Source organism: Notolabrus celidotus, chromosome 9, assembly GCF_009762535.1.
Source record: "Notolabrus celidotus isolate fNotCel1 chromosome 9, fNotCel1.pri, whole genome shotgun sequence".
Taxonomy (NCBI): domain Eukaryota; kingdom Metazoa; phylum Chordata; class Actinopteri; order Labriformes; family Labridae; genus Notolabrus; species Notolabrus celidotus.
The window spans coordinates 14,530,701-14,556,377 of record NC_048280.1 but is presented as its reverse complement, the minus strand read 5'-3'; the positions used below and the strand labels follow the sequence as shown (position 1 = coordinate 14,556,377).

The following is a 25,677-nucleotide window of genomic DNA, read 5'->3' as shown; positions in this document are numbered from 1 at the left end:
CTCTCTTTTTAAGACAAAAAAGGTACAGGAAGACAAAAAGTAAAAGACTGTAATATTTTTAAGGCTGTACTTTTCAGATATCTGGGTGCAATAACTTCAAGATTTAACCTTCAGTAACGGTCACATTTTTAATAAAGAGAATAATCTCTGTCTTGCTATGTGACAGAAAACAATAAATGGAGACAAATTCCCATCATGCAACGGTGCGGTACCGAATTCCTGCTCTAAACCAGTCCTTGTCTTTCTTTGCCTCACACATTCCAACCTCTCTTTCTCTGAATCTCTCTCTCTCTCTCTCTGTCATTCAGACTACATTGTATGTGCTTAACCAGGCTTGGGTTATTATTCCCAGCCTCCCAACCAGAACATAGTAAAAACCTTTTCACCATCTCTGATCGACACACACATATTCATAAGCTCTGATGACAGAGTCTGCTGATACACTTAAATGCTTTTTCAAAAACAAACATATATACCATATGCACCAATGGCAATGACACACACTTTGTGCATGCACACATGCATGCAGAGGTAAAGGTCTGCTGAGTATTACTGTAGCAGCAGGCCATTAGCAACAGAAGGGCCAGACAATAGTGTGAGGCCCAGGGCTGGAGAGAAACTATCGCCAGCGATACGCATGCCAGCAACCACTACAATAGAGCCTTCAGAGGGGACGAGTTCAGGACACACACACACATGCACACACACTCTTTTTTCTCTCCGGTGTCTCTTTAGATGGGCTGAGCGTGTTTGGGCAGCCTAAACCAAAGGGGGTAAAAACAAGAACTAAATCTCACATTCTCCCTCTCTCTGTCTTAAAAACAACCGAAAAAATACTCTTACAACATTAGTACTTCCATTACAAGCCCTCGTGAGCTCAGTGTTCAGGTCGTATTGTCCACACAGTGCATTTGAATCAGCTTGCAAACTGGCCTCACCGGGAGGAAAGCCCTTTCTGAGCCCAATTAGGATTTTTTTTCTTTTTGGAACATTAGATCATGTGACAGTGTGCTGAAAAGAGACTGGCCGATGAGATGTTATGCATGCCTGTGTTGGCACATTGTGATTGAACCAACACATCATAAAATACAGATTCAGTCTAGTAAAAAGGAGTTTTGTGTACTTACGGGAGATAGAGCATTCCAGACTGGAGCTTGGCTCCCTCCCAGAAACAGTCCAAAGGGGTGATGATGAGGCAGGGATGTAGCTTTTCTATGATCTAATTGGACAAAACACGGCCAAAACAAAACAGGTTTGACACACATTAACAACAGGGTAGGAAACACAGATAAAAAAAAACCAGAGACAGGAAGATACTGATAGAGTCTTAAAAGCTCAAAATACACATGAATAGTGTTTGCATCTTACCTGATTCATAAAATGAGTTTCTGTGACTAGTTCTCCTGATTTGTAGCATAAGTGTTCTAATTTCCATTGTCTGAAAAAGAGAACAAAAGAGTTTCTGTTCAGTTTTTCTCACTGCTTTATGACAACCAGCTCCCTGAGGCTAGACTTATCAAAGATGGATTATAAATAGTGATACATCTTTCATCATCATGATGAACAGCTAACAAAAGATGACTTAATGCAGACAACAATCTTTATCTTAGGCAAACATGGGAATGGGTTGAAGTTGAGTCAGTTTCAAATTTAAATGAATTTACAATTTACCATCAAAGGTGAAATTGATTGTTGATGATAATGCTTCAATACAAGTGGGAAAAGGGGCATGACCAGAAAGCAGGTGGACCCTACACAGTCACTTACCTATTATAAAGGTAAACATGAACTCTGCTGGCTCTTAGTGCTGAATCCAGGTGCTGCAGGAGGGCCTCTACCGTTAACACATTCGCTCCTTCCTCCCGCGGCGTCTGGATCATCAGCTGAGGGTTAAACATGGCCTCCTCTCCTATCTTCTGCCGAGTGTACCTCAGCTCCTGGTTCACACGCCCGCCAACTGAACAAAAAACAAACAAAGAAAGAGTGAATTTAATTTCATTATGCCAATCAAAGCTTCTCCATAAATATCCAAACACCCTCTTAATGATTTCATGAACACTGGAAACATGAGGTAATAATTGAGTACATGTAAGGTACATTATTTTCAGGTTTAACAGCTTTCCAAATAAAATACTCCCCAAAAAGGAGATGTAATCTGATTTAAACGTGGGTCTTATGTCCTCATACACACATCATTTAGAAAGAAAAACTTTGAACTTGGAATACTGATTAGAATTTTGAAGAATGTTTCTCAAGGCTGAATACCCTTTGCAATAGCATCATGATGTACTTATATTCCAATCTTAGTCCCTTATTTAGGTTGTTTTGTCCAGATGTTATGCAGTATGAATGATGTGCATTATATGTAGTTGGTGTATGTGCTGCTCTGTTTACAGATTTTTAATGTTTTTTAATGTTTTATTTATTTATACTACTGTGTGGAGGCAGACGAGCATGATTACACTTGAGTACAAGTTTCCCCAACGGGACAATTTCGTACCCTAGCGTATCATGGCATCATGATATTACGTGGTGTCATGTCATATCCTAACCTGTCGTGTGGTATCATATGATACTGTAACTTGTGTCGTGTTGTATTGTAAATGGGAGCAACATTCTCATAAGTAAAATCAAGCAATAAAATTAATACAAGGTTAAACTACACTGTATTGACATTGAATTTGTGCTTAACAATACTAAAATTAAGTTTAGTTGACTCAAAGCAACCCTAAGATGCACATTGATAGAATGTATTTGATGCAGTGGTAAATATATCAATCAATAGGTGATGTCATACTTATAAATACATTTTAGATTTCTTACCTAATATTTTTTACATAGGTTTAAAACCACACACTGAAAATAATGACTCCCAAACGTGATATATCTACCGTCTGAACACAGTAGTTATGGTCACACACTCCCACAGACACACATACAGGCAGCATCATGTGCTCAAACATCTGCAGCTCTAGAAGGGATCTGGTCTGCAAAACAAACCCAAAGACAGCTCGTCATCAGGGCCATGATTTTATCAGACATGTATCTTAAACAAGAGCACTTTGCAAGGATTGAGCTTGTAGCACTACAAAGTAAGACTTCCCAACCCCTCTGAATCCTGATGAATAACATCGCTCCAGCTGATCCACAACTCACAGAAACAGCTCAATGCTTCTTCTTTCATTTGCATCGCCTGGCCACGTTAACTGCATATGTGTGTCTGTGTTTGTGACAGTGTATGTGTTTGATAAAGAGTGAGAGAGAGACACACAAACAGAGGGAGAGTGCCTCTCTTCCAGGCTTTGCTCCCAGTATCGTGGTGGGACTAAGCCCTGTGCGTGCGCTCTGAGCTCTCAGCTAGCCCCAGCTACAAAAGCAGCCTTTCAGGCCCTTTAGCTGCCCTGCTCCACCCCAGTACAGCCAAGGCAAGTCTGGCAAAGTCTCCCTCACAAACGCTCACACACAACAAATGCAGTTGCAGACATGCAAGCCTTGAAAAAGGCAAAAAATTTCAAATCAGACAAATGAACGCATCAAAGCTGTATCAAATGCAGGTTTTGTTGCATGTGCTGTGCTCAGTTTCATGTGCATCCTGCAGTTTGCTGAAGCTGTGTCTGATTTGTGAGCAGAGGATTCAAGCTCTTCCATCATCAGTGGCTGAACGCTTAGTGAAAGCTTGTGCAAATTCATCTTCTTTCACGCACACACACACGCACACAAATAACATGAAAAAAATGCCCAGTGAGACAGCCTACTGTGTGAAAAATCTGTAACATTTTATTACGCTCTAATCCAATTGAACAATTCCGCTCAATTCCAGCAACAGCAGGCATAGATTGAATATTTTCAGCCCATTGCAATAGCATTAAAGTTGAACATAAGCATGCCTGTTCTGCTGAGCCGGACCACCCAGTCAGACCAATGGAACTAGGAGGGAGGGGGCCATGTCTTGGGGCATTAGAGAAAACACACTTGATTTCTTTTTTTCTGGACCCAAACAGCATTCTCATCTGATCCTGTCTGAAGGCATGTTTATAATACTCATCATTAATAGCAGGCCCTGGCTAACTGGAGCGACATGCTTTGTGCTGCTACACGTCTACGTTACACCAGTGCTGTCTTCAAAAAACAGCACGCATGGAACTGATTTAGTTCCAACACACACTGACAGAGCACTAACAAGTCGACTTGTCTGGTACACTCAGCGCTCGAAGGGAAATCTAGCTCGTGGATTGGCTAAAAAACACTGCCAAGGGGAAAAATGGGAACACAGGTTCGGAGAATAAAGTGTATCCATTCTCAGTTTTTCATAAGGAAGGAAAAAAGGAAGGGTCTGAATCAAATTTTAAAAAAGAGCAGGTTTAAGAGAAGTCACTTTCTGTTTTGAACACATTCCAAGTCATGGACTGCCACCCAAAGACCCTGAGTTTACAGCAAGCAGCCAGGAATGGGACAAGTTGAAGGAATGTACTCGCTCTCTCTACAGGAAACAGCACATCACGGCCTCAGGCTTAGAGAATTCCACACTTCACGAGGTTACAGCGTTTTGGGGTCAACACTCACACAGCCTCGGGGTGAAATTAACACCCCAGCTGGACCAGGGAAATGTGTGTGAGTGAGTGAGTGAGTGTGTGTGAGTGCGAGCATGTGTGTGGAAGTGTGTGTGCGTACACACAGCTGTGTTTCTTCAATGACACATATTCCCATATTCCTTCTGCTAAGAAAACTGGTTGACCCCGGCATGTGTTGATGTCTTGGAGGTGTCCCTCTCCGGGCTCAGCTGCTGCAACCTAAAACAAAGTGTCACCGACTTTCAAACACTTCCCCTGACACCTCCTTGCTTACTCATTTCCCTTTACTTCCATATCTGATCAAATCAAGTTGTAGAGAAGAGTCTGGAACATTTCACTACTGCCTGTTGACACTGGCAGAAACGATAGTTCTCCATGGTATTGGTAAACAACGTGAAGGATATTTTCAATATTAACTTTATATAATTTGGAGGGCACAAATCTTCAAAGTCGTGGTTAAAGGTTTATCAGTCACCGGCAAAGAAAAGACAAGGAGAGGAATATAGGCAAAATAGTGAGTGAGGTGCAACCTCTGTTCTAAAAATATGAGTCCAATGCGGAAGTGTTAAAAGCTGCAGTTCATCGAGAATCCGCTTGAGGCTGGCTCTGGAAGTACCGGAAGTCACATTCACATGAATGGGAAAAAGGCGATCTTTACAGCAGAAATAAACATGTTTACAGCCTGGTACAAAAGACGAGTGTAGTCTGGATAGATCATTTCTCGATCGGCTCTCACTGTGAGGGGGCTGAATCTTTTTCTAACTCGGCAATTTCAAAAATATTGAGATTACGAGTCTTCCAATGAGAGGCACAGCTGACTGCGAGAACACTGTAGCTATTGGCTAGGAGGCTCAAACTCCGCCTCTTTACATCACACTGGCGCCTCAGCAGCAATATGGCTGCCGCCGACAATTGGCCTCAAAACAGCTCTTCAGAAACAGCTGGGTGACGTCACGGATACTACGTCCATATTTTATACAGTCTATGGGTTCAACACGGGCACAGTCTTTGGTAGTATTGAAGTAAAAGAAAATGTCAACAGACTTTAAAGAGACAGGACAGAAGACCTTAACCAGGTGCTGCAGTCATTTTATACACATAAGTTCAAATTGCCGACAGAGGATGCCATTGTTTTGACTTTACTGTAAATTAAAATGTTAAATTTAATGTTTATTAAGTCCACAAGTGGGCTGATAAGAATATATCGTTGCCATGGATGTGTGCCAAATCATTGAATCCGAGGGACTAATTTTTTTATAGCTGGATAATAGATCATTTTCAAATTTAAAAAAATCCTCTTTAAATCAGTACGGGATGATGTATAATGAGCAGGTGGCTATGCAAATTTGAATCTCTTTCGGGTGTGCTTTGCTTTAGGTAGCTTTGTATTTGACTTTTGAGTTTGACAAGACTCTTTTCAGGGATGATAACAACCAATCATTAGTACTTATGTTTCAATATACTTATCAGTGAAGCAAGAATAATCGTCAGGTTGAGTGATAAGAAAAAACATATTCATTTCAGCCTTAAGACAATCATTCGACCAGTTATGTCAGCACTGCCCTCTAGCAGACATGTCTTATTTCACACCTTTCACAAGTAAGAGTGTTGTGTTAACTGGGAATGTATGATCTATTTGTATATGAGTGTTTCAGTGCTTGTATCAGCATCATTAAGCTTAGTGAATAATCAAGAACATTATTTAACTGAGAAAAAAACAGAGCTACACAGAAAAGGAAAAGAAATGAAGAAAAGAGGGGATAAGCAAAAGTAGAAAAAGAAGAGAGGCAGTCCTATGTGTGTCACTGTATTGGAGAACTCAGTGCGGGTATTCAGCATGTTGCATAACATTAACCCCTGGTCCCCCCTATTCTCAAAGTAGGTGAACGGGGGGCTGTGGGGACAAGGAGAGAGAAAGTAGGTTTCTAAGGAACTGACATCACCCCCCTTCCTCCTTTCAGCCTTAAACTCCCCCTCCTCTTTATACTCTCGTTTTTTTCCCTTTGCTCTATTCAGCTCTACTCTGTGATTGGCCAGATCATGATGGCAATCAGCCCGGCCCCTCTGTCAAAGCCAGCCCACCCCCCTTTCCTCTTGCCAACTTTCTCTCTTATCCAAGCATCACACAACAGCAAAGCCCCACCCCCTGCACATCTCTGACGCCTGACAACAGAAGCATCCTGCACTTTCAAGGAAAACACACAGCAGAAGTCGCAAGCAACTCCTACAGCTCTGATGTTTGTAATAAAACATGCAAAATGTGAAAGTTCTCTATGTGCAAAAATTACCCCTACCCCTAACAGAAACCGAGCATTGCAGTGTTTCTTTACCTGAACATCTTGCACATATAGTGAGTGATGTTATAAAGAATATGTTATAAGATGCTAATGGGATCATTCATTTGTGTGCACGCATGCATATGTAAACACCAGTTTACTGTGTGCATGAGCATGTGGCCAAACTTTGTGTGTGTGCTTACGTGTGTGTGCTTATGTGTGTGTGTGTGTGTGTGTGTGTGTGCAGAGAAAGGATTAGCTGGATTAGGCCCCCTCTCAGCAGGGACCCCCTGTGGTTAGGAGGAAGCCCCCCAAAACCAGGTCATCTCTCCGCCACCAAGTCTACAGCGACCTCCCATACCCTGAGCTGTACACTGACAGAGGGAGGACGATGACTACACAGATCTCTGCCGAACACATACAGTGATGCAATCAGGACGAAGAGACAACAATCCAAAAACTACTAAGAACAGCCAAAAGCTCTGTCAAGACTGCAAAGGAGGTTTATTAAAATAAATGAGACTGTGATGCAAATGTTTGTTTTGAATGCAAGATACAGATATTACATGTACAATGCACAATACGGGAAATTGATAAAAAATACTAAAATAGGAGCAGTGACACCTGATGCATGAAAATTATCATGATGTAAAATTGTTTTAAAAGCCTCTTGCAGAGCCATAGAAAACAAAAAAGAGCCTTTAGTTAGTAGCCCTGTCATAAAGTCTTGCCCACGAAAACCCAGTTTCAGCAAAGTAGCTGATGTCCAGATCAGCAAACAGGAGTTTGGCTTCCTCTGTGCGCTTTTGTGCATATGTTTGTACGTGTCAGCCTGACCTAGCAAAGCTCCGACATGCAGAAAGCAGAGAAGTAGAAGAAACAAGTTGCAGCTAGAGGAAAGTGCTGTAAAATTCGGCATAGTTATTTTCATTACCAGGACCATTTTGGTACAATTATTTACTTGTTAGGTAGCGAATGGACCTCTAAAATGTACTCACCAACTGGATAATCTTGTAATAGTTTTTGTTGGACTTTTTGCAATATTACAAAGTAAATCCTGTCAATATCACACACACCTGGGTATGAATTGGGCTGTCAAAATTGCTCCAAAATGATGTTTGAATATTCCCTCTAAAAAAAAAACCATAGGTTCAAACCATTCGAATATCTATATTTGCGCATTATGTCAATAACAGGTGGACAAACTAAAACAAGGAGACATAACTCCTTGTATAGGTATTTTTATTTCAGATTTAACATGCCTAAAACAAACCTACACATATACCTATACGGTAACACTTTTAAGACCATAGACCTCGCTTGCTCGCTGCCTAATGCTTCACACCGTGCGACTCCTGTGACCTGTCCCTGACCCGTCATGCAGTGCGCCCACTCGCAAAGCAGCCGCCCATGTGTTTTATTCCTACAGTCGAATATTAATTTTCACAATCAAATCTCTGTTTTTTTTTTAATATTCAAATATATATTCGAATTTAGAATATTCATTGACAGCCCTAGTATGAATGGGTGAATTTGAAATGTAGTGTTAAAGCACTTTGAGTGATCAGAAAGTCCTGAAAAGTGTTATGTAAGTACAAGTCCATGTCACACTTAAACCTGGAGCACAGATTGATACATCATAAGATGATGTATAAGCATAGGTGTTTATTCATCAAGTTGCAACAAATGTTTACTTAAAAAGAAGGTATAGAGGGTATACGTGGGGGAAGAAAAATACATAAATATGCACAAGTGTTTTTAAAAATCATTGACACATCATTCTTTGAAATTCTCTCTATTGACCTCACCTGGTGTCAGCATCTGATCACTATTTTCAGGAGGAGTTCCCCATAACAAGTCTCTTCCTTGAGTAACCACCTCCTCTTTTCTCTTCCTTCCTGTTTGTTTCCTTCTCAGCTGCTTCTGCCCATAACCTGACAGAGCTTTGATCACACCTGTTGCCTTCCTCTCCTATTGGTCTGTGTCGCTACCATCTGTTGTCACTCTTCGTCTTCAGATTGATGCTGCTCTACAGCTCGACAGAAGTCAGTGTGAATACTCAAATTTAGTGTTATTACTAGGGGTGACCCCAAATAGTCGAATATTCAACGATTCGTTCTAACGAGCCTTAGTCGACTGCCAATCTCATAGTCGAATATTTGCATATGAAACGTGGATCATTCCATTCAAACCATGGGGGTGCTCAATGTCTAATTTTACATTATTTTCCTGTTTCCCATAAAAATAGTGTCTCATTTAGCCTATTTTGATATAGATATAAACTTATTTAATGTAATTCTGAGAACAGCTCTTGAAGTGTTAAATCTCCTTAAAATGGTAATTAAATCTCCCCTGGTAATTAAAGATGGACCATTTAGCGGGACCTGTGGAGCAGACGTACCTCAGCTGGCCTTTATATCTTTCTACGTTCATGGTAGCTCAAAATGTCAGGAAATAAAACTTCAGTTGATCCTAAAAAATAGTGATGAAGATGAGGAGCAGCTTCATGAAGAGGGCTGTGAGATCAAGGATTACCGGACCACACAAAAACTTTACGGGGCCAAACGAACGAGCAGGAATACCCAAAGCTGTCCAAAGCCTCAAAAACAATCCAGAGCATCCCATCCACCTCCACGCCATCAGAGAGGATATTCTCAAAGACAGGATTTACAGTCAACAAAGCAAGGATCGCACTTCTGCCCGTAAACACGACGGTTTTCCTCACGTACAGTTTGAAAAGACTCAAGCGGACAAAGACGCGATGAAAGACTGTTTTATAAGGTACTGTTAAGATATTTAAAAACCCTCTAGCTGGTTCAGGTTTGATTTTGAACATTATACAAATGTTTAGACTTAAGTTGGACAAATAGCCTCCGCAGCGCTGCTCTCCGCTGTGTGAACATTGTTTAAATATCTCCTGATTCATTTCTCTATAGTGGTACGTTGTACGATGTTTAACGGATGGTGGCCTTATTTCAGTTTTCTCTCCTTCATCACCTTGTTGTTTTTGCGTGCAATATAGATTTAAAAAATCTAAGTTTTATGCTTATAATATTCTGTTGTCCCTTTTACTTTAAGCTACGAGTCTCTTAATTGTATAGGGTTATGTGTAATATTGTCATGCGGTCACCATCATGCAGACTTTGGGTCAATAAGGAAAAACAACAAACATTCGACTATTCGTCGACTATGGGCAAAATCTGATGAATTAGATTTGACAAACAAATCCTTAGTCGGGCTCACCCCTAGTTATTACTTAGTTAAGCAACCTTTTCTGAGATCAGGAAAATAACTCAAACTGAATCTACAAACTAAAAACACTGGTCCATTACCGCAGTTTTTAACTTGAGTATGTGTGATGCTGATGCTACACAACTGTGTTGTGGAACTATCAGATAAATAACCAGGAGAACTACATGCTACTGGTTGTAGCAGAAGCACACAAAGGAGTATGTAAAGCAGTAATAGTAGTTTTGAATGTGGCCACTGCAATGCAGGTGTGCACACAGCCACAAATATGTGCTGAAAGGCCTCACTGAGAGCTGAGACCCCATCTGACCCATGGAGAGCCCCCCTCACTCTGCAGCTCTCTCCCCCTCACACTCTCTTTCCCTCTCTTCTTTTAGCTTTCATAGAGGAGGGGAGGGGGTGCCACACAGAGGAAGGGTAAAACAAGAAAGATGGAGTAGGGGCGAGTACGAAAGGAAAATTCAACAGCAAGAAGATGACAAAAGATGGAGAAAACATAAGACACAGGGAGAAGTGCACTGACGTGCAGATGTAGCATGGCGTCCCCTCGTGCAGCTAGACACCCTTGAGCACCCCAACCCCTGACACAAATGTGACATCCCAGCTGCCAACCCCTGCCCCCCCCCCCCACAACCACACACTCTCTCTTCTCCAAGCCCCCACCCATGCCCCCCAAAACTCCAGCATTACCATATGTATGGCTCCCCTCGCCCCTGATTATGCTAATCACCTGTCCGGCCCCTGCAGCCTCTAAAATGGGTGTATTTAGCAGTCGGCTGGCTCCAAATGCTGCTTCCCCTGGGCCCGAGGTGTACATTCACACACTTCTCAATGGGCAGATTCTTCCACGTTGCTGCCTTCATTCAGGTCCCACTCTCTCCCTCCCATCCCCCCGACTGCACCAAAAAAAAAAACCTATTCAATACCAATGGACTCACAGAGCAGTAGGAGTAGTAGGGTAGGAAAACGCTGACAGAGAGTCTGTGTGTGTAGTATTTGCGTGCATGCATGTGTGCAGAGGTTGGGCAAATGATGTCTTAATTGGCGTTGGCAGAAACAAGGACATGAGGGTGTTTTTAATGAAACAGACAGTTATAACTGATGCTCAAGTTTTAGAAAACAGTGATCATTTATCCTTCTGTAAAATAACAGACATTGAAAAGAATAGAATTTGGGTCGGCTCTACTGCTCGCAGCCTGTGTGAGAAAAGAAAATCTCATCCTGTATCCCCTGTCAGTGCCTGTCCAATGCAAGCCAGGTGAGCGATCTCCCCATGTTGCATTTGCTGCCCTGTGATTGGCCCACAGCCCAGCCATAATAGACCGTGACATGAGCCTGAGCAGCCAATCTCAACCAGCCATCTCTCTGTCATTTCCTGGAAAGATGGCCCATGATTTCAGGTATCCGAAAAATCACACATTCCGAAGTGTGGAATATAAGACACACAGGCAGAAAAAGGTGATAGAGTGAATGGAGGGGAGAAAGTGAGAAGGAGTCATGAAAAGATGTTATCCCTTGATCTCTAAATTACATTTTGAGGTTACCTTTTGCACTTTTATGGTCACTGGGTCTTAGAACCCTGACAGAGTGAGAAAAGACCCCGACTCAAACAGAGTCTTGTCTACCCTGAAGGGGATTCTATTTTGCATAACCACCCGCATATTTTACATTATCCCACAGTAAAGTCTAAACATTAACGATTCTTCATTGGTGTTCTTTATAGATGCTGAAAATAACAGCAGGACCTGTATAAGGTACTCTACAAGTCCTCTTTCTTTTCATTTAACCAATCCTGTCACACTGCCAGACCCCATACCGTGTTGCCATTTGTGAGTGGATCGTGTCTGTTTTCTTCAATTTGGTCAACATCTCTTTGACACAGCTCCTTGTGTGTGTTAACATCCCTTGATGTTTCTTCCTGTCTCTCATCTTCTTTTCTCTGCTGGTGACTGGCTGCCAATTAACCACAAATCTAAAGTTTTGTGCTCGCTAAACAAATTGAGAGTGATTTCAAAAATATCTTACATATTGGCTTCCGATACTGTTGGAAACTTACGTTTGTCAACAAGAAGAGGTGAAATTAGAAACTTTAAAGTGTGCTTGACTTCTCAATGTTGCATCAAAAAACAATGGATTTGGGCACTTGAGGGCAGAGCTAAAAAACTGGAAAAAAAAAAATGCTGCCACATAAAGTTGATATGGTCTGGTATCATATGTCAGTGTTCCCCAAAAACTTGCTTATTTCGGGTGGTGTCTCATTGATATAAAGCTGTATTCACACAAGAACAAACTCCTAAAAATGTCCCAACAATTTTTAAGTTGGCTTCATTTATGCAGAGACATGTGTAAAGAAGCAACTTTGGAAATTTGGGAGCCGACCTCCTGGAAAATGTGCATGTGTGAAAGAGGCATGGAAGTCAGATTCAGACTCTGTGATTGTTCTGCTAGCAGCCACTAGTTTCTGAAAGAGATTTGTCTTTTTACAAATTAACTGTTACATAAACATCATGCAGCTGCAACCTTACTTCCTTTGTCTGTCTATTGTTTGCGGAAAACAGCCTCAGAGTTTGGCCAAAATGATGTAAATGAGAATCAACCAACCCATTCAAAACACAGGATGTCTTCAAAACAATGAGCTTGAGGTTGCAAAACTACAACGTAGGTTGATTTTTGTGAATTACACAGAGACATTTGAGTCGTTGTTTTGTTCAGCACTCACAGAGAGCAGCTTTGGACAGACAAAGTGTGCTGTAAATGTCCAAACAGATAACCAGAAAGACGATGACACTTCACAGTGATAGACAGCATTTGCCTTCACACTTTATAGTACAGCTGGTTATTGTGTTGTCTCCTCATGTTTCAGTCAGACTTGTAAGGCAGTATTAGTTCTTCAAGCTACTTCCCTCTGAAACATACTGAGTCAATCTGGAGCTTCAGACCTCTCAATCATCTGAGAGAGGAAACGTTTTATATCTCTGTATCTTTATGCCTTGCCTTTGCATGTGTGGTACTTGTGTAATTGCTGTTGCTGCCAGATTTCTATGACGTTGTGCTGCAGGAATTGCAATGAACTGTATTGCTACATACGTAAACCCATATGTGCCTACAAGTGGTCTAAAAAATTTCCATTGACACGCACAATTTGGAGACGTTTATGGTATGTTTGCATGAAAAATTCTCCGCTCTGCAGTCTGAGAAACATCAATCCACACCCCTGGTGTACGGTAGGCACTGCAGCCAAAACACAAACACACTACCGCTACTATACTCCTGCTTCTTCCCTTGCTTCGTCCTACCCCCACAAACACACACACACTTTCCCTCTGCTGTTTTGTGCTTTCTCCACCCCTCTGGCAGTCAGCGCTGTGAGGGAGGGAAGAGAGGAAAGGGGATGAGGGAGGGGAGGGGAGGGGAGGGGAGGGGAGGGGAGGGGAGGGGAGGGGAGGGGAGGGGAGGGGAGGGGTTGGGGAAGGAGGGAGGCCAGACCACCCTGCTCTCATGGCAGGCCTGAGTGTTTACATTGCCGTGGCTCACTCTGTAATACATCTGGCATTCTGGGGCCACTCTCTCCAGCCAGGGATGGGGGAGTAGTGGTGGTGGTGGTGGAGGGGAGGCAAGAAGGGGGAGAAGGAGGAGGCTCGAGTAAAGAGAGAGACCTTTCTGGCAGTGAGGAAAAGAGAGGGATACAGGAGAGAGAGAGGGGGAGAAAGAAGGAGGTAGAGGGGGAGGGTAATTCTCTCCACAGTCTCCTGTGGTCGGTCATTCGCAGGGCTCTGGTTTTTGAATAAGAGCGCCTGAAAGAATGCAAAATGTAAACAGAGAGCTTGGAGGCATCTCAGGATGTTGCTTGTGAATGGGACTGTGAGCACACACAAACACATCACAGTTAATGAGCAACATTTTAAGAGTTATTTCAAATTTTTACCTTCGCCAAGTAGGGCTAATAATATACACAAAAGTGCTTTGAAATGGGGGAGAGCTAGCTTGAGAAAACAGCACTGGAAGTCTGTGTACAGTACCAGAGGCGCAATGTTTCCCCACACTAAATCCCTCACCAGCTAGCCTGCACTTTTCATCAACTCGTAAAGTTTAACACAACACGCAGGAATGTTATTCCTTCTATGGAAGTTTAATCCTGTTTGTAGTGAACTGATAAACACAAACTTAATTGAGTCCAGTTTGCAAAATAAGAAGAAAATGTCAGAAGTGTGTGTGTGTGTGCACTCTGAAGCTACAGAGTAAGATCAATGGAGAGTGAATGATAGATGACTCTAGTAGTAGTTTTTTTTGTTCGACCTTGGTAAAAATATTGGGTGTGGGCGGGTTGGTGTGTTTGATTGCTTGTGGCTGCTGCATAAAAGTGGTGTGAGGTAGAGGGATGGCGAAAAAGGACAAAAGAGAGGTAAACAGATAAAGAAAATAGCATGTCATGCCAACAGTACTCAACTACCACTCAAGAACCTCTCCGCCTATGTGACTGCATGAAGTTATGTGTGTGTTCATCTGTGCACGAATCAATGCTCGCAAACACATCAAAAGCTGGATAATTCAATCATGCAAACCACAGTCCTCTCTGTGGAGACGCCTCCTCCTCCACCTCTTCCTCCTCCTCATCCTCATCCACAAGAAAGGATGTCAAGGCTTCTTCCGCATGCACTTAACATTATAGCCTACCGCTCCCTGCTCCACTGCTATTACCAGCAAAACAACAAAACAACCACTGACTCTGTCAACTCAGCTCTTAATCATGCTAGATACAAAACAGACATGCAGGGGAGGGAGAGCGTTTGGTCCTATCAGAGCGGATTCTGAAACCTTGAATGAGGCTCAGGACGCGAGAAACATGGATTAGCACCGGTTTGACTGTAACTACTGACCTCTTACACATTTCTAAACATGTACTGATAACTTTGTGTTGGATTTTGTGACTTACTGTTCACACTGTACTTGTTCCATTGGTTGGGTTAAATCTACTTTTATGTGCATTTATGTGTTCAAAATAAGGCTATAAATTAATACTCAGTATCAGGAAAAACAAATAAACTATGAAGACAGTAAAAAGACAGTATGCCATGAATATTTGAGGAGCGTGTGATGTGAATGTGCCTCATTATTATTGTGTTTTTCCTTGACAAATATTCAGTAAATAAAGCAGCAATGACAACTTCTTTCGAGTGAGAATTCAACATTTCAGAGTTAGATTTATTACCCAACAATCTAGGGATTAAATCAAACTTATATCTGATTCACTGCCCTCTGCTGGAGGACTATGTCAAAAGGTTAAACAGCAATTCATGAGTGAAGTACTGAGGCAGGAGAACACTGCATACTCCCCTTGTGATAACGGGCTCATGAGGTGCACTCACACAGGGAGACACAAATGTGCATAGATGGACAAACATGATCACACACAGGACACAAACAACGCCTGGTGACAGCTGCCACTTCTGCTGCTGTTTCTCTAACCCTGCCTCCCCCCTACTCTGCTGTGAGCCTTCACTCTGCACCCAGGCCACAGGGTGAGTATCAGGTGAGGTTTTAAATAGCGGGGCCTCCACGAGATGACCTCAGGGTCCCAGGGGTCTACCCCTGTGGCCCCTGGCCTCTTCACTTATGTCCCCCCAAGAAAGCGCTCCGGGACCAGAGGCCTCCTTTCAGTCTGTAGCCTTGAGACTACAATCCATAGTCCAGGCCATAAATCTAAGGGACTATAAACTCATTTCAAGTTGAATCGCTCACACATATCTCTGTGTAGGTCAACTCGAGTCCATGATGTAAACAAAAGACATGTTCTGAATGCTACAGGCCCCATCCTCTCCTTAGTCCCTGCTAAGGCTACAGGCTAACCACAAACCAGCAGGGATTAAAGTACAGATCCAGCTTTTCTCGCTGACAGTAACTCCCCGGGTTCAACTTCAACCCTTGCCCAAGACTTGAGCTTCAAAAGCCCCATTTCCAAATTTCTTCTCACCGCCTGTACCTTCTCTAACCCATCAATTCAGCCCCTTAACCCCACCACATCTCCTGCCCTCCTCTCAGCGCAGACACACAGGGAACAAGAGAGGGGCCGTCCTACAGGAAGGCCAATGTTTACGCGATACTGTTTTAATTAGACGCAGGCGGTGCTGCTATTTTCTTTACAATTTGGTCTAAGTTTGCCTTAACCCAGAATGCCAGGAGATGGCTTCATTTTCCATTTGTGGCCAGGAGGAGCTCTACAGGGGTTGTATTCTTCTCCTCTGTATCTCTGCTGAAACTAGTGTTTAGTAAATTACCACTAGATCGTCCAGAATTGTCTGCAATTTGAAACTGAGGTTGTATCTGAAGTTCTGACTTCAAGGAAAGCACACATGAGAGCAGCGAGCCACATTTGTGAGAGGGGAGAGCAAGATAGGAGCCCACAATACTACAACTTCCTGTTTGAGCTAATAATTTCCTGCGAGTGCCACAGTGGACACAAACACAACATTTATCTGCAGTGTGGATCTGACCTGAATACATGCCACCAAACAACAAGGAGTAAAATATGGCCACCATTTAGCGAAACTCAACCTCCCATACATTCTCTGAGGTTTGACACATTCAACTCTTTAGGCAGGCATGTGCTCACTCCCAATTGGTCTCTGTCACTTTGTCTAATAAACAGAACTTCCTGTGTCAGAGTGTTTATAAACAGTGCTGAGTGAGCGCTCTGTGAGAGGAGACAATCCCTGTGAAAGCTTCGGCACGTGACGGCGCGTAGAATAAACACACGAGCCAGCTACGATGTGCGGTTAAACGTCTAAACCGCCAAAAAGCAGGTGATGACAGACACAAAGTGAGATCACAAAACCTGCAGCTACAGTAAAATGTAATGCAACTGCAAAATTTTGTATGAGCTATAGTGCGTAGATGTGTGCGTGTGTGCGTGCGTCCACAGGCCACACAAGCTTCCAGGCGGGGTCGTCCATGGGTCGCCTGCGGAGGGCAGTTCCAAATGAAACATAAACAGCCGCTCTGTCCTCTCCTCCTCTCTCTCGTTCTCTCTCTCCTCTTTTTCCTTTCGTACGATTGGGCTGGTCCCCCTGCACAGAGTTCCACGGTCCAGGCAGAACTAATCTATCCCTCAGCTGTGCAGGCTAATCTAAACAAACAGATCTCTCCCTATCAACATCTGGAACCCCTCATGTACCGGGACGTAGGAAACCACCACAGCCCAGTCTCTTTGTGAGAGTCTGTGTGCATGAACAGGTCTCTGTATGTCGGTGTGAGCCAGGTTCTTTAGCCTGTTCTCACAATAAGACCAAGACCCCTGGGTCTAACTTCAGTGAGTGAGAGAAGAGTCAAAGATGGACAAAGCAAAAACAAGAATTTATAAAACTTTTAAAAATTCAGTGACGAGCAAAGGAAGTTCATCCAGTGGTGCCTTAGCTTACTGTACAATACTGATTCATGTGTCAGTCCACAGACCGCGTGACCAGGCCTGAAGTGCTTTGGTACTTTATCTGACAAACACTTACATTAGAGAGAACTGAAACTCACAGAGTCATCACACTTTGCACTTTTTTGCTAAAACAAAACCCTCTCAAAAGTCTGTCCAAGCTATTCATGTCTTTCATTATGAGACATTTTGCCCCCTGTAAACATAAATAAAGCAATGGGAGGTTTACAATTTACATATTTTTTACGATTAGAGTGCTTTTTGAAGGCCAAAACTTTCAAAGAGCCAAAGGGTATCAACAAAACCAAAGAAACTCAAACACTCAATAGAGCACAATGTACTTTTCTGCTGTCCATGGTGTGCCAAAACATGACTTAATACTCTACATTCAGAGGAGCTTCCAAAAGGGCAACAGTGGGACATGTTGAAGTAAATAAAGGGAAAAATTAATCATGAGTTAGTGGAGCCCAAAGTTGTGTTCTTCGATTTCTCATTTTGTTTTGATGTTAAAAAAACCCCAAAAACCACATTCAATGGTCTCATACTGACAACAATCACAACAAAGAGGCTTGCTCCGGCAAATGTTTGATTATATTTTTGATGAAGACGATCATTTCACAGAAAAGAAAGCAAATTACTTCTATGCCAAGTTATTTCTTGAACTTTTAATTCAACCCTGAAGGCTGCTCTGCAGCAGCTTAGCAGCAAATGATGCACTGTGAAGTCTATAATAACCCTCAGGTTCATAAAGGTGCCCCTCACTCTCGTACACATGACCGTGGTGTGACATGGGAAAAGGGTGTGAAAACAGTGTGTTCCTCTGACTACAATCCGGAGTCCTGTACTAAAGAGGCTCCCCTCTGCCTAAACCGCTGCCAACTGCGCCTGCGTCACAGATTAGACGAACTGCGCTGTCTGTCAGACCCCTGCAGCCGCACGCAATGCCACAACAGACGACCCGGGGAGGGGGTAGGTGTTTAATGTGTACTGGATTCAGTGTGCCTTAACGTTTGATCTCACAGATTATGAGATTTCAAATCTGAAGGTTCCTCAAACTGGGAGGAAAGAGAAAAGGTAGTTCCACAAACTTGGCATTAACTTTGCAAAGAGACGATTTTGTATCTTGTTATGACTCAACCATTACTTTTTCAATTCCTCAGCAGCAGAATCTACTCCTCCATTCATGACTCCTCCAGCCAACTCGAGCCCATAAGTGCAGGAATGCGGATCAAAGGAAAGGAAAAAAGCACAGCCCCTTCCCCTTGCCCCCCCAAGCACCACCCATACGCACAGTTCCCTTTTTTCTCTTTTAAATGTTCAGTCTTCATAAGTTATATCTGCACAAAAAAAAGAAAAGAAAGTGAGTGGCGTAGCCACTCCACAAACACAACCTCTTGTCCTCACTCCGCTTTTTCCCTGCAGCCAGAGACAAATCTTTCTGGAAAGTTGAGAGCTGTCCAACACAGGACCACACACAGTCTCCGAGCATTCAACTGCTGGGGGCAGGCAGACACACACTCACACACACTCACACACTCTCACAAAATGGCGGCTTTGACAAAAATTTCCTCTACCCCAAAAGCTGCTTATGAACTTAATTACAACCTTGCTGCTGAGTGCAGCTACAGTTGCCTCTTGCACTTCTTTAAAGTGGCTCTAGTGTAGTTTAGAGCATTTGTATGGATGTGCGGATAAATCAATTTATTTACAAGTTTCACTTGGCCTTCTGCCAGGGTCTAAACAATAAACAATCCCACAGGCTTGTTTGGTAGCAGCATCCAACCCACTTTCCTTCCATTAAACCATCCCATGCCCTTTCAAACATGTAATATCAAAATGTAGCCTCAATTACAGAAAATCATCATACATTCACACACATGCACATGGCAGACAAATCAAATACATCCAATAATAAATCAGTTTGTTTTACCTTCCACCCAGAGTTTCTCCACATCCGTCTCCAGATTAGCTGCCCGTAAGCCCACGGCAAAAGCTCCAAAAATCATGAGCCCCACAACCAAAAACTTTCCGCAGTTCTTTTGTATGTAACAGCCCAGCCTAAATAAAAGTCTCTGGAACTTCGCTCTCAGCCACAAAGGTGCCTTCCTCCCCGTCGCCTTCCCCTATGATGAGACAAGAGAACATGAGGTTACTTTTAGTTTCAAACACGAGACACTGGACTTACCTGGACAGGTGATCCTGAAGGGTTTAAGAGACAAAGTCATACACTGAAACAAGATTTGACAGACACAGGTGGTCCAACAGTAAAGTGTCTTAAAATACTTGAACCATAAGGCCCAGTTTGACCCAATGAACCTCATCAGAAAAACACAAGTGTTATGATTCAGAATAAGACTGACATTTCTACAATAAGTGCTTGACTTTCAGAAATTGGAGCCATGATCAAAAAAGTAAACACACTCACTACAATGACGTGATGATTGAAGCATGCACTTCAGCCGAAGCCTGCTTAGAAACCACTGAGGACTCCCTAGAGTGAGATCCCCAGGTTCTGTCATATCAGTATCATGTATAAACTGTAACCTTAGCAGGATACATGTAAAAGTCTGATATCTTACGCCCCTACACACACTGACACACACAGCCTGGTCCATTTCTGCGCTGCAGTGATGAGTTATGGAGATGCTAATTCAGACAGACTGATATTAGGTGTCTCAGATTTGTGTTGCTGTACTCCCAGAAGCTTTGCAGCTGTACAGAATGCATGGAGGTAAATGGAGATAGCTGTCAAGCCACAAATACCAGTAAGCAGCCATTGAGAAATATGTGTTTCTGTATCACACAGACACAGAAATATGTCTTAAAGAGTGCTGAAATCCTGCTTTGCATGCATACACTATGTTACAGCAGAAAGCAAAAGCTGTGCTGCAAAATGTTTTGGAAGTGGTGCAATTTGTCACCAAAGTAGCACCCGCACATCAAACTAAAAGGTGCATGGGGTAAAAACTCACAGATACCACCACACACAGCTCATCTCCCCGTGCAGCAGCCCGTGTGTTCCGGCCTGCGTGGGGAGTGGAGGAGCCATCACGGGGGGACTCACAATATTTGTGAACGGAAGAGGGCAGCCACATGGATTTTTTTTCTGCCTTTACGCGAGTCGCCCAAGTTTAGAGACTGTCATACAAACCTTACAATTCAAGCAGTGGAACTTTAAGACTCCTTAGAATATAGGTGATGAGTTTGGTGTTATGAAAGAGTCAGAGTCAGAGTACACTGTGAGTGAAAGCTGCATGTTTTGCCTTGCCTGCACCGTTATCGGCTGGGATGTTGTATTGGGAAGAACTGAGCGCTTGTACTTCTACAAACAGCTTGTTTCACAGCATTAAAAGAAGCCGGTTGCATGAGGAGTCTTAAAAATTGCCCATTGCACATCAACAAAACTTTCGGCTTACAACAACCTTGCCTTACCCCTGTGTCCCCCCTGCCCAGCCCGTCCCGTTACCTAGCAGCGACGGGACATAGTTTGGCCACTTTTTCGGCGATTACAATGAAACCAAGATCATAAAGTGTATCCAGGCTAAGATGAGAAATAAGCACCTCTGTTATTTGCTGCAAAGCGAAGCCCGCATCGCAGTAACTCGGCCGCTGCAAATACTCCAAATCCAGCGGTGTGTTGCGGGTATAGTCCCCCCTGTTCCTCCGCGTTATCCTCGGCCGATCGGGGTCTCTGTTTTCCTGCTCGGAGGGCGCATTAGCAGCCGAGGCCATGTTGCGGGGACTGCGAGGTGGTGACTGTTTCCCACTTTATTGTATCTCCCCGAAAGCGTGTAGCGATATCCCAAGGCAACAAAGTTTCACTCGCGGAGATCTCACACCCGTGAAGTAGGACTTCATACTCCTGTTGGAGACGGCGAGTCAAAGTCTGCGCCTTCCATCCCAACATTTCGTGATCCGGAGGTCTCCGCCGCTTTCACTGCATTCACCAAAGTCTCGTCAAAAAGTGTGTTTCTCTCAAAAAGCGAGCTGCGCAGAGTGATTCCCATACACAATTCGTCGGGTGAGAAAGCTCGATGGTCGTAAGCATTCTGGTGAGATCTATGTGGTCTTCCCATGGGCCGCGCGTCACGGCCAACTCTGAGATTCAATAGTAGAAGGAGAAAAAGACCTCTCTCCATTTGGAGGCAGAAAGGAGGAGGGGTGAAAATAAAAAAAAAGAGTAGAGATCCCGCCTCTAGGGCTGTCAGATAGCAGGAGTTTCTTGCATCTGATTGGTTCCAGAAGGGCAAAAATTACTCAGCAAACACGACTATTATTAGCTGCTTAGCAACAGCTCACTAAAGTAGAGAGACCACCCAGGCAGAAAGACCTCATGTGTGCATCTCCAACTTCAGGGGAGGCTCGCGGACAGCCAAACCCGCCTGGTGCGTTTGGTGATTTTACTTTTCACACAGAGCTGTGTCACTGGGGCGAGAGGTTTCCATGATAAGTCCCGAAGTCTGAGTTGAGGAACATGATGTGAGCGACAGGCAGTGGGAGAATGTCAGAACTGTAGTTTTTAACTTGATTTTTGTTTTTCTTCTTCCACCACCATGATGGTGGTAGTGCAGCCTCAAATCACAGCGGTTCAAGGGGAGGTGCTATAGCATACAGCCCGGCGTTGTTGCAATGTAGACGTCTCTATAGAATAGTAGAATGACCTATTAGTTAGTCAAATTGATTTATCCTATTTCTATGACATCGTGTCATGTATGAGATGTATGACACCTGTATGAGAGAGCTACATGAGCTAATATCAGATACAGCTAAAATGATAATATTTCTTGAAAACCAATTAGTTATATTAAGTGTCCTTGATTAAAAATAAAATAATCTTTTAAGAAGATTTCAGCAGACAGTTGGGAAAATGTCAAATTTGTGTCATTTTTTGTTAACTAGATTAATCTTTTTTTTTGGTTACTACTACTGTTTAATCGTAGGTAATGATTTTCTCTATTAAAGCTGCTGTTGGTAGGAATGGTGTAAAAAACGTTACTTTTTACGTTACTTAGGTGCCAATATCAGACAGAATTGTCCTTTAATGGGTAAGAGTGTACAAAACTTGCTGAGCACATTGACGATTCCCAACAAACCATTTAATTTAGCGACCATATGACTTTACTTCTGGCATCACTGCCTGAGTAATAAACTTCAAGCCCCGTTGGGTAGCAATGATGTAAGAGTTTGTTTCCTGAAATACAAAACCTGCCAACTTTGGGTATTCAGGTTTTTCCTTCATATTCAAGTTTGGTTGGGAAAACAGTTGGGAAAATGTCAAATTTGTGTAATTTTTTTGTTAACTAGTTTAATCTTTTATTGGGATACTACTACTAATTAATCGTAGGGTATGGTTTGCTCTATTAAAGCTGCTGTTGGTAGGAATGGTGCAAAATGTACTGTACTTTTTTCTGCTGGGTTTGGAGAAGAGGTCATAATGCCCATCTGTACTCATCGGTAAGTTAATTAATTTGAGACTATTGTGAAATCTCTGCGTTTTCCAATGCCTTTGTATCAAGCAATGTTATTATTCCCCTTGTTCCCGTTATGACGGACCAATCATAGCTAATCTCCAATCCTCTATCTTGATTGGTTAAGGGGCAGCCCCTACTACATCATCCAATTGGTTATGAGTCTGGCATTATCATGACTGCACACGCTGATCTGTGTGGGGGGCTAAGAGGAAATCTGGTTTGGAGGGATAGTGTTGACACTCAAAGTCCCTCTCACTGAACAGATGTTTACTCTGTGACTACCAACAGCAGCTTTAACTCTGGTTGAAATTAAATAAACGTAGGCCTATAAGCTAGTTCAAAGTAAAGCTACTCTAGGAAAAGGCTCACCATATAGGCCTATGGAGAATTACAGCTATAGTAGGGTATTGATAAAAATCTGTAATGCACTATTGAAATGTTGTGGGTTTTTCTTTTCTATTTTATTACATAGGCTATGCCACATCTGGGAAAAACTGAAGAGGACCCATGTGCAGAAAATAAAGATTTAAATAATAAAATAACAAAAGGTAGGCTACAAACAAACCTACTAAAATGTCCAAGAATCAGTTCAAAAGAAAACCCTGGAAACTCCGGGATAATGAAACATAGGAACACAAGGAAGACGTACAAAGATCCAACCCAGGACAGGGGAAACAGAGCAACTAATTACACAGAGTAATTAAGCAGGTATGGAACACAGGACACAGGTGAAACTAATCAGGTTCATCAAAAAGGAGGGAAACACACAAGGACAGGAAGTAAAACTGAAATGGAAACACGGGGATCAAGAACTACAAAATAAAATGAGAAACTAAGAAACACAAGAAAATACACAAAGGACTAAGACATGGATCACTAAACACTAGGAAGACATGGGTTTAACTTATAACAGAATAAACACTGGCAGGAACCAATTGGCATAAAGCACAAGGAAAAAACAAAACTAAAGAACAAATCATGACAACATATCTTTAAAATTGTAAAAGTGTCTTCACCGGACTGTTAGCCTATAATGGCTGACAATGTCTCCTTATGCACCTATCATCAAGCAGCCAAAACCATGCAGTGGCCTACCTGGATAACCAAACAAGTGTCGTGCATAGCCAATGAGTGCAAGACTTTCCGGTTAAAGAAATAAACGTGGACTTATGTTGGTTATCCTTTGAATAAGATAATAAAATAAATGGCACAGAGAAATTTGGTCAACTGGCATAATGTCAAAATGAAGCTAGTACACAAGTGTAATGAGCTTGACGTACCCATTTCCTTAAGAAAAAAAACTATCACGTGACTTAACCCAAATCCTACTTAACCTTCTTTAGGTTGCGTTAAGGACAATAATTAACCCGGAAGGTCATTACCACAGAATGTGTAAATAATGGACGTAGTATCCGTGACATCACCCATCTGTTCCTGAACATTGTTTTGAAGCCAGGCGGCAGCGGCAGCGGCAGCCATATTGGAAATGCGGAACTCAACCAGGCAGAGTGTGACGTAAAGAGGCAGGGTTTGAGCCTCCTAGCCAACAGCTATGTGTTACCGTCCGGGAGTCAAGTCAGTCATGTCCTTATTTGGGCAAATACACAAAATCTTAATATCTTCTGAACTGTCACATTAGAAAAAGATTCACCCCCCGTACAGTGTGTGCTGATAGAGAGATTAGCTACGTAGAGCCAAACCGTTTTTTTTAACCAGGCTGTAAACATGTTTATTAATGCTGCAAAGATCGTCTTTTTTGAATTAGTGTCTATGTGGTTTTCAGTGTTTCTGCAGCCAGCCTCAAGTGGATTCTCAATGAATTGCAGTTTATAACACTTCCGCATGGGCTTCATATTTTGAGACCGGAGGTTGCCACTTGGTCACTACAAAGCCATGGTAGTTAGGCCCTGTAGGCTACAGGCTGTAGCCACTTGATGGACCAGAGCATCAAACTTCCATCAGTCCTCACGTCACACATTTGAGCCTCGCAGTAAGCAGGCTCTCGTCTGGCTGCCAGCTGCGCACTTACCATCTTCAGTCCAGGTGGGGGGAGCTTTCAGAACAAATCCGAGATATCCACCCCCCGTGGAGTGCGAGACGGGTCCGTTATGATGAAGATAAAAAAAGAGCTGCTTTATTGTCACGAGGAGAGAAAAAAAATACATATCGTAATCCATCTTGGTTGCGGGCATCCTGCTCAGCAAAGGGAAAGGTTCACTCACAATTACTGTTCCTTATTGCCCTCCTGGGTGGTCCATGTGCAGGACCCCTTTGACTGTCACATGATTAATTCCACATTCCAACAAACACTATCCACCAATGCACAGCAACATCCCATGTGTAAGGTAGGAGACGGAGTACATTCTTTAAGATGAGTCAGTAGTGTTGTAACACACAAGAGTACATGTGCACAGGTGCAAATACAGATGAACTATGGACCAATGAGTTCATGCATACATGTAGACACAGCAACTATAGGCCTACACTTACATAAATGCATGCATGCAATTATGAATAAAGCATAGAAAACGTGTTTTAATTCTATAAGAAGGTAGGCTTTGTGCACACAAGTGTAAACTCCTGTATTGATATATTTATCAGTACTTTTTTATCCCCTGATTTTTCATTATCCTTTGACAGCTTAGATCACACAATATATCTGTATTCCTGATTGGATTGACCCCATCTTA

The 25,677-nt window shown here is 42.7% G+C and overlaps 1 protein-coding gene across 1 annotated transcript in view; it reads right to left on the bottom strand.

Annotated features, from left to right (window-relative positions):
• The window catches only part of ptch1 (patched 1), a 54,846-nt gene extending 33,062 nt beyond the window's left edge, over window positions 1-21,784 (bottom strand). The window contains exons 1-5 of the mRNA XM_034692835.1: window positions 21,078-21,784; window positions 19,447-19,639; window positions 1,768-1,957; window positions 1,369-1,438; window positions 1,128-1,219 (exon numbers count right to left, since the gene is read on the bottom strand). Of these exons, the coding sequence (XP_034548726.1) occupies window positions 1,128-1,219; window positions 1,369-1,438; window positions 1,768-1,957; window positions 19,447-19,639; window positions 21,078-21,248 (716 nt within the window). The 5' untranslated portion in view covers window positions 21,249-21,784. The remainder of the gene's footprint in view (window positions 1-1,127; window positions 1,220-1,368; window positions 1,439-1,767; window positions 1,958-19,446; window positions 19,640-21,077) is intronic.
• Between the last annotated feature and the right edge of the window lie 3,893 nt (window positions 21,785-25,677).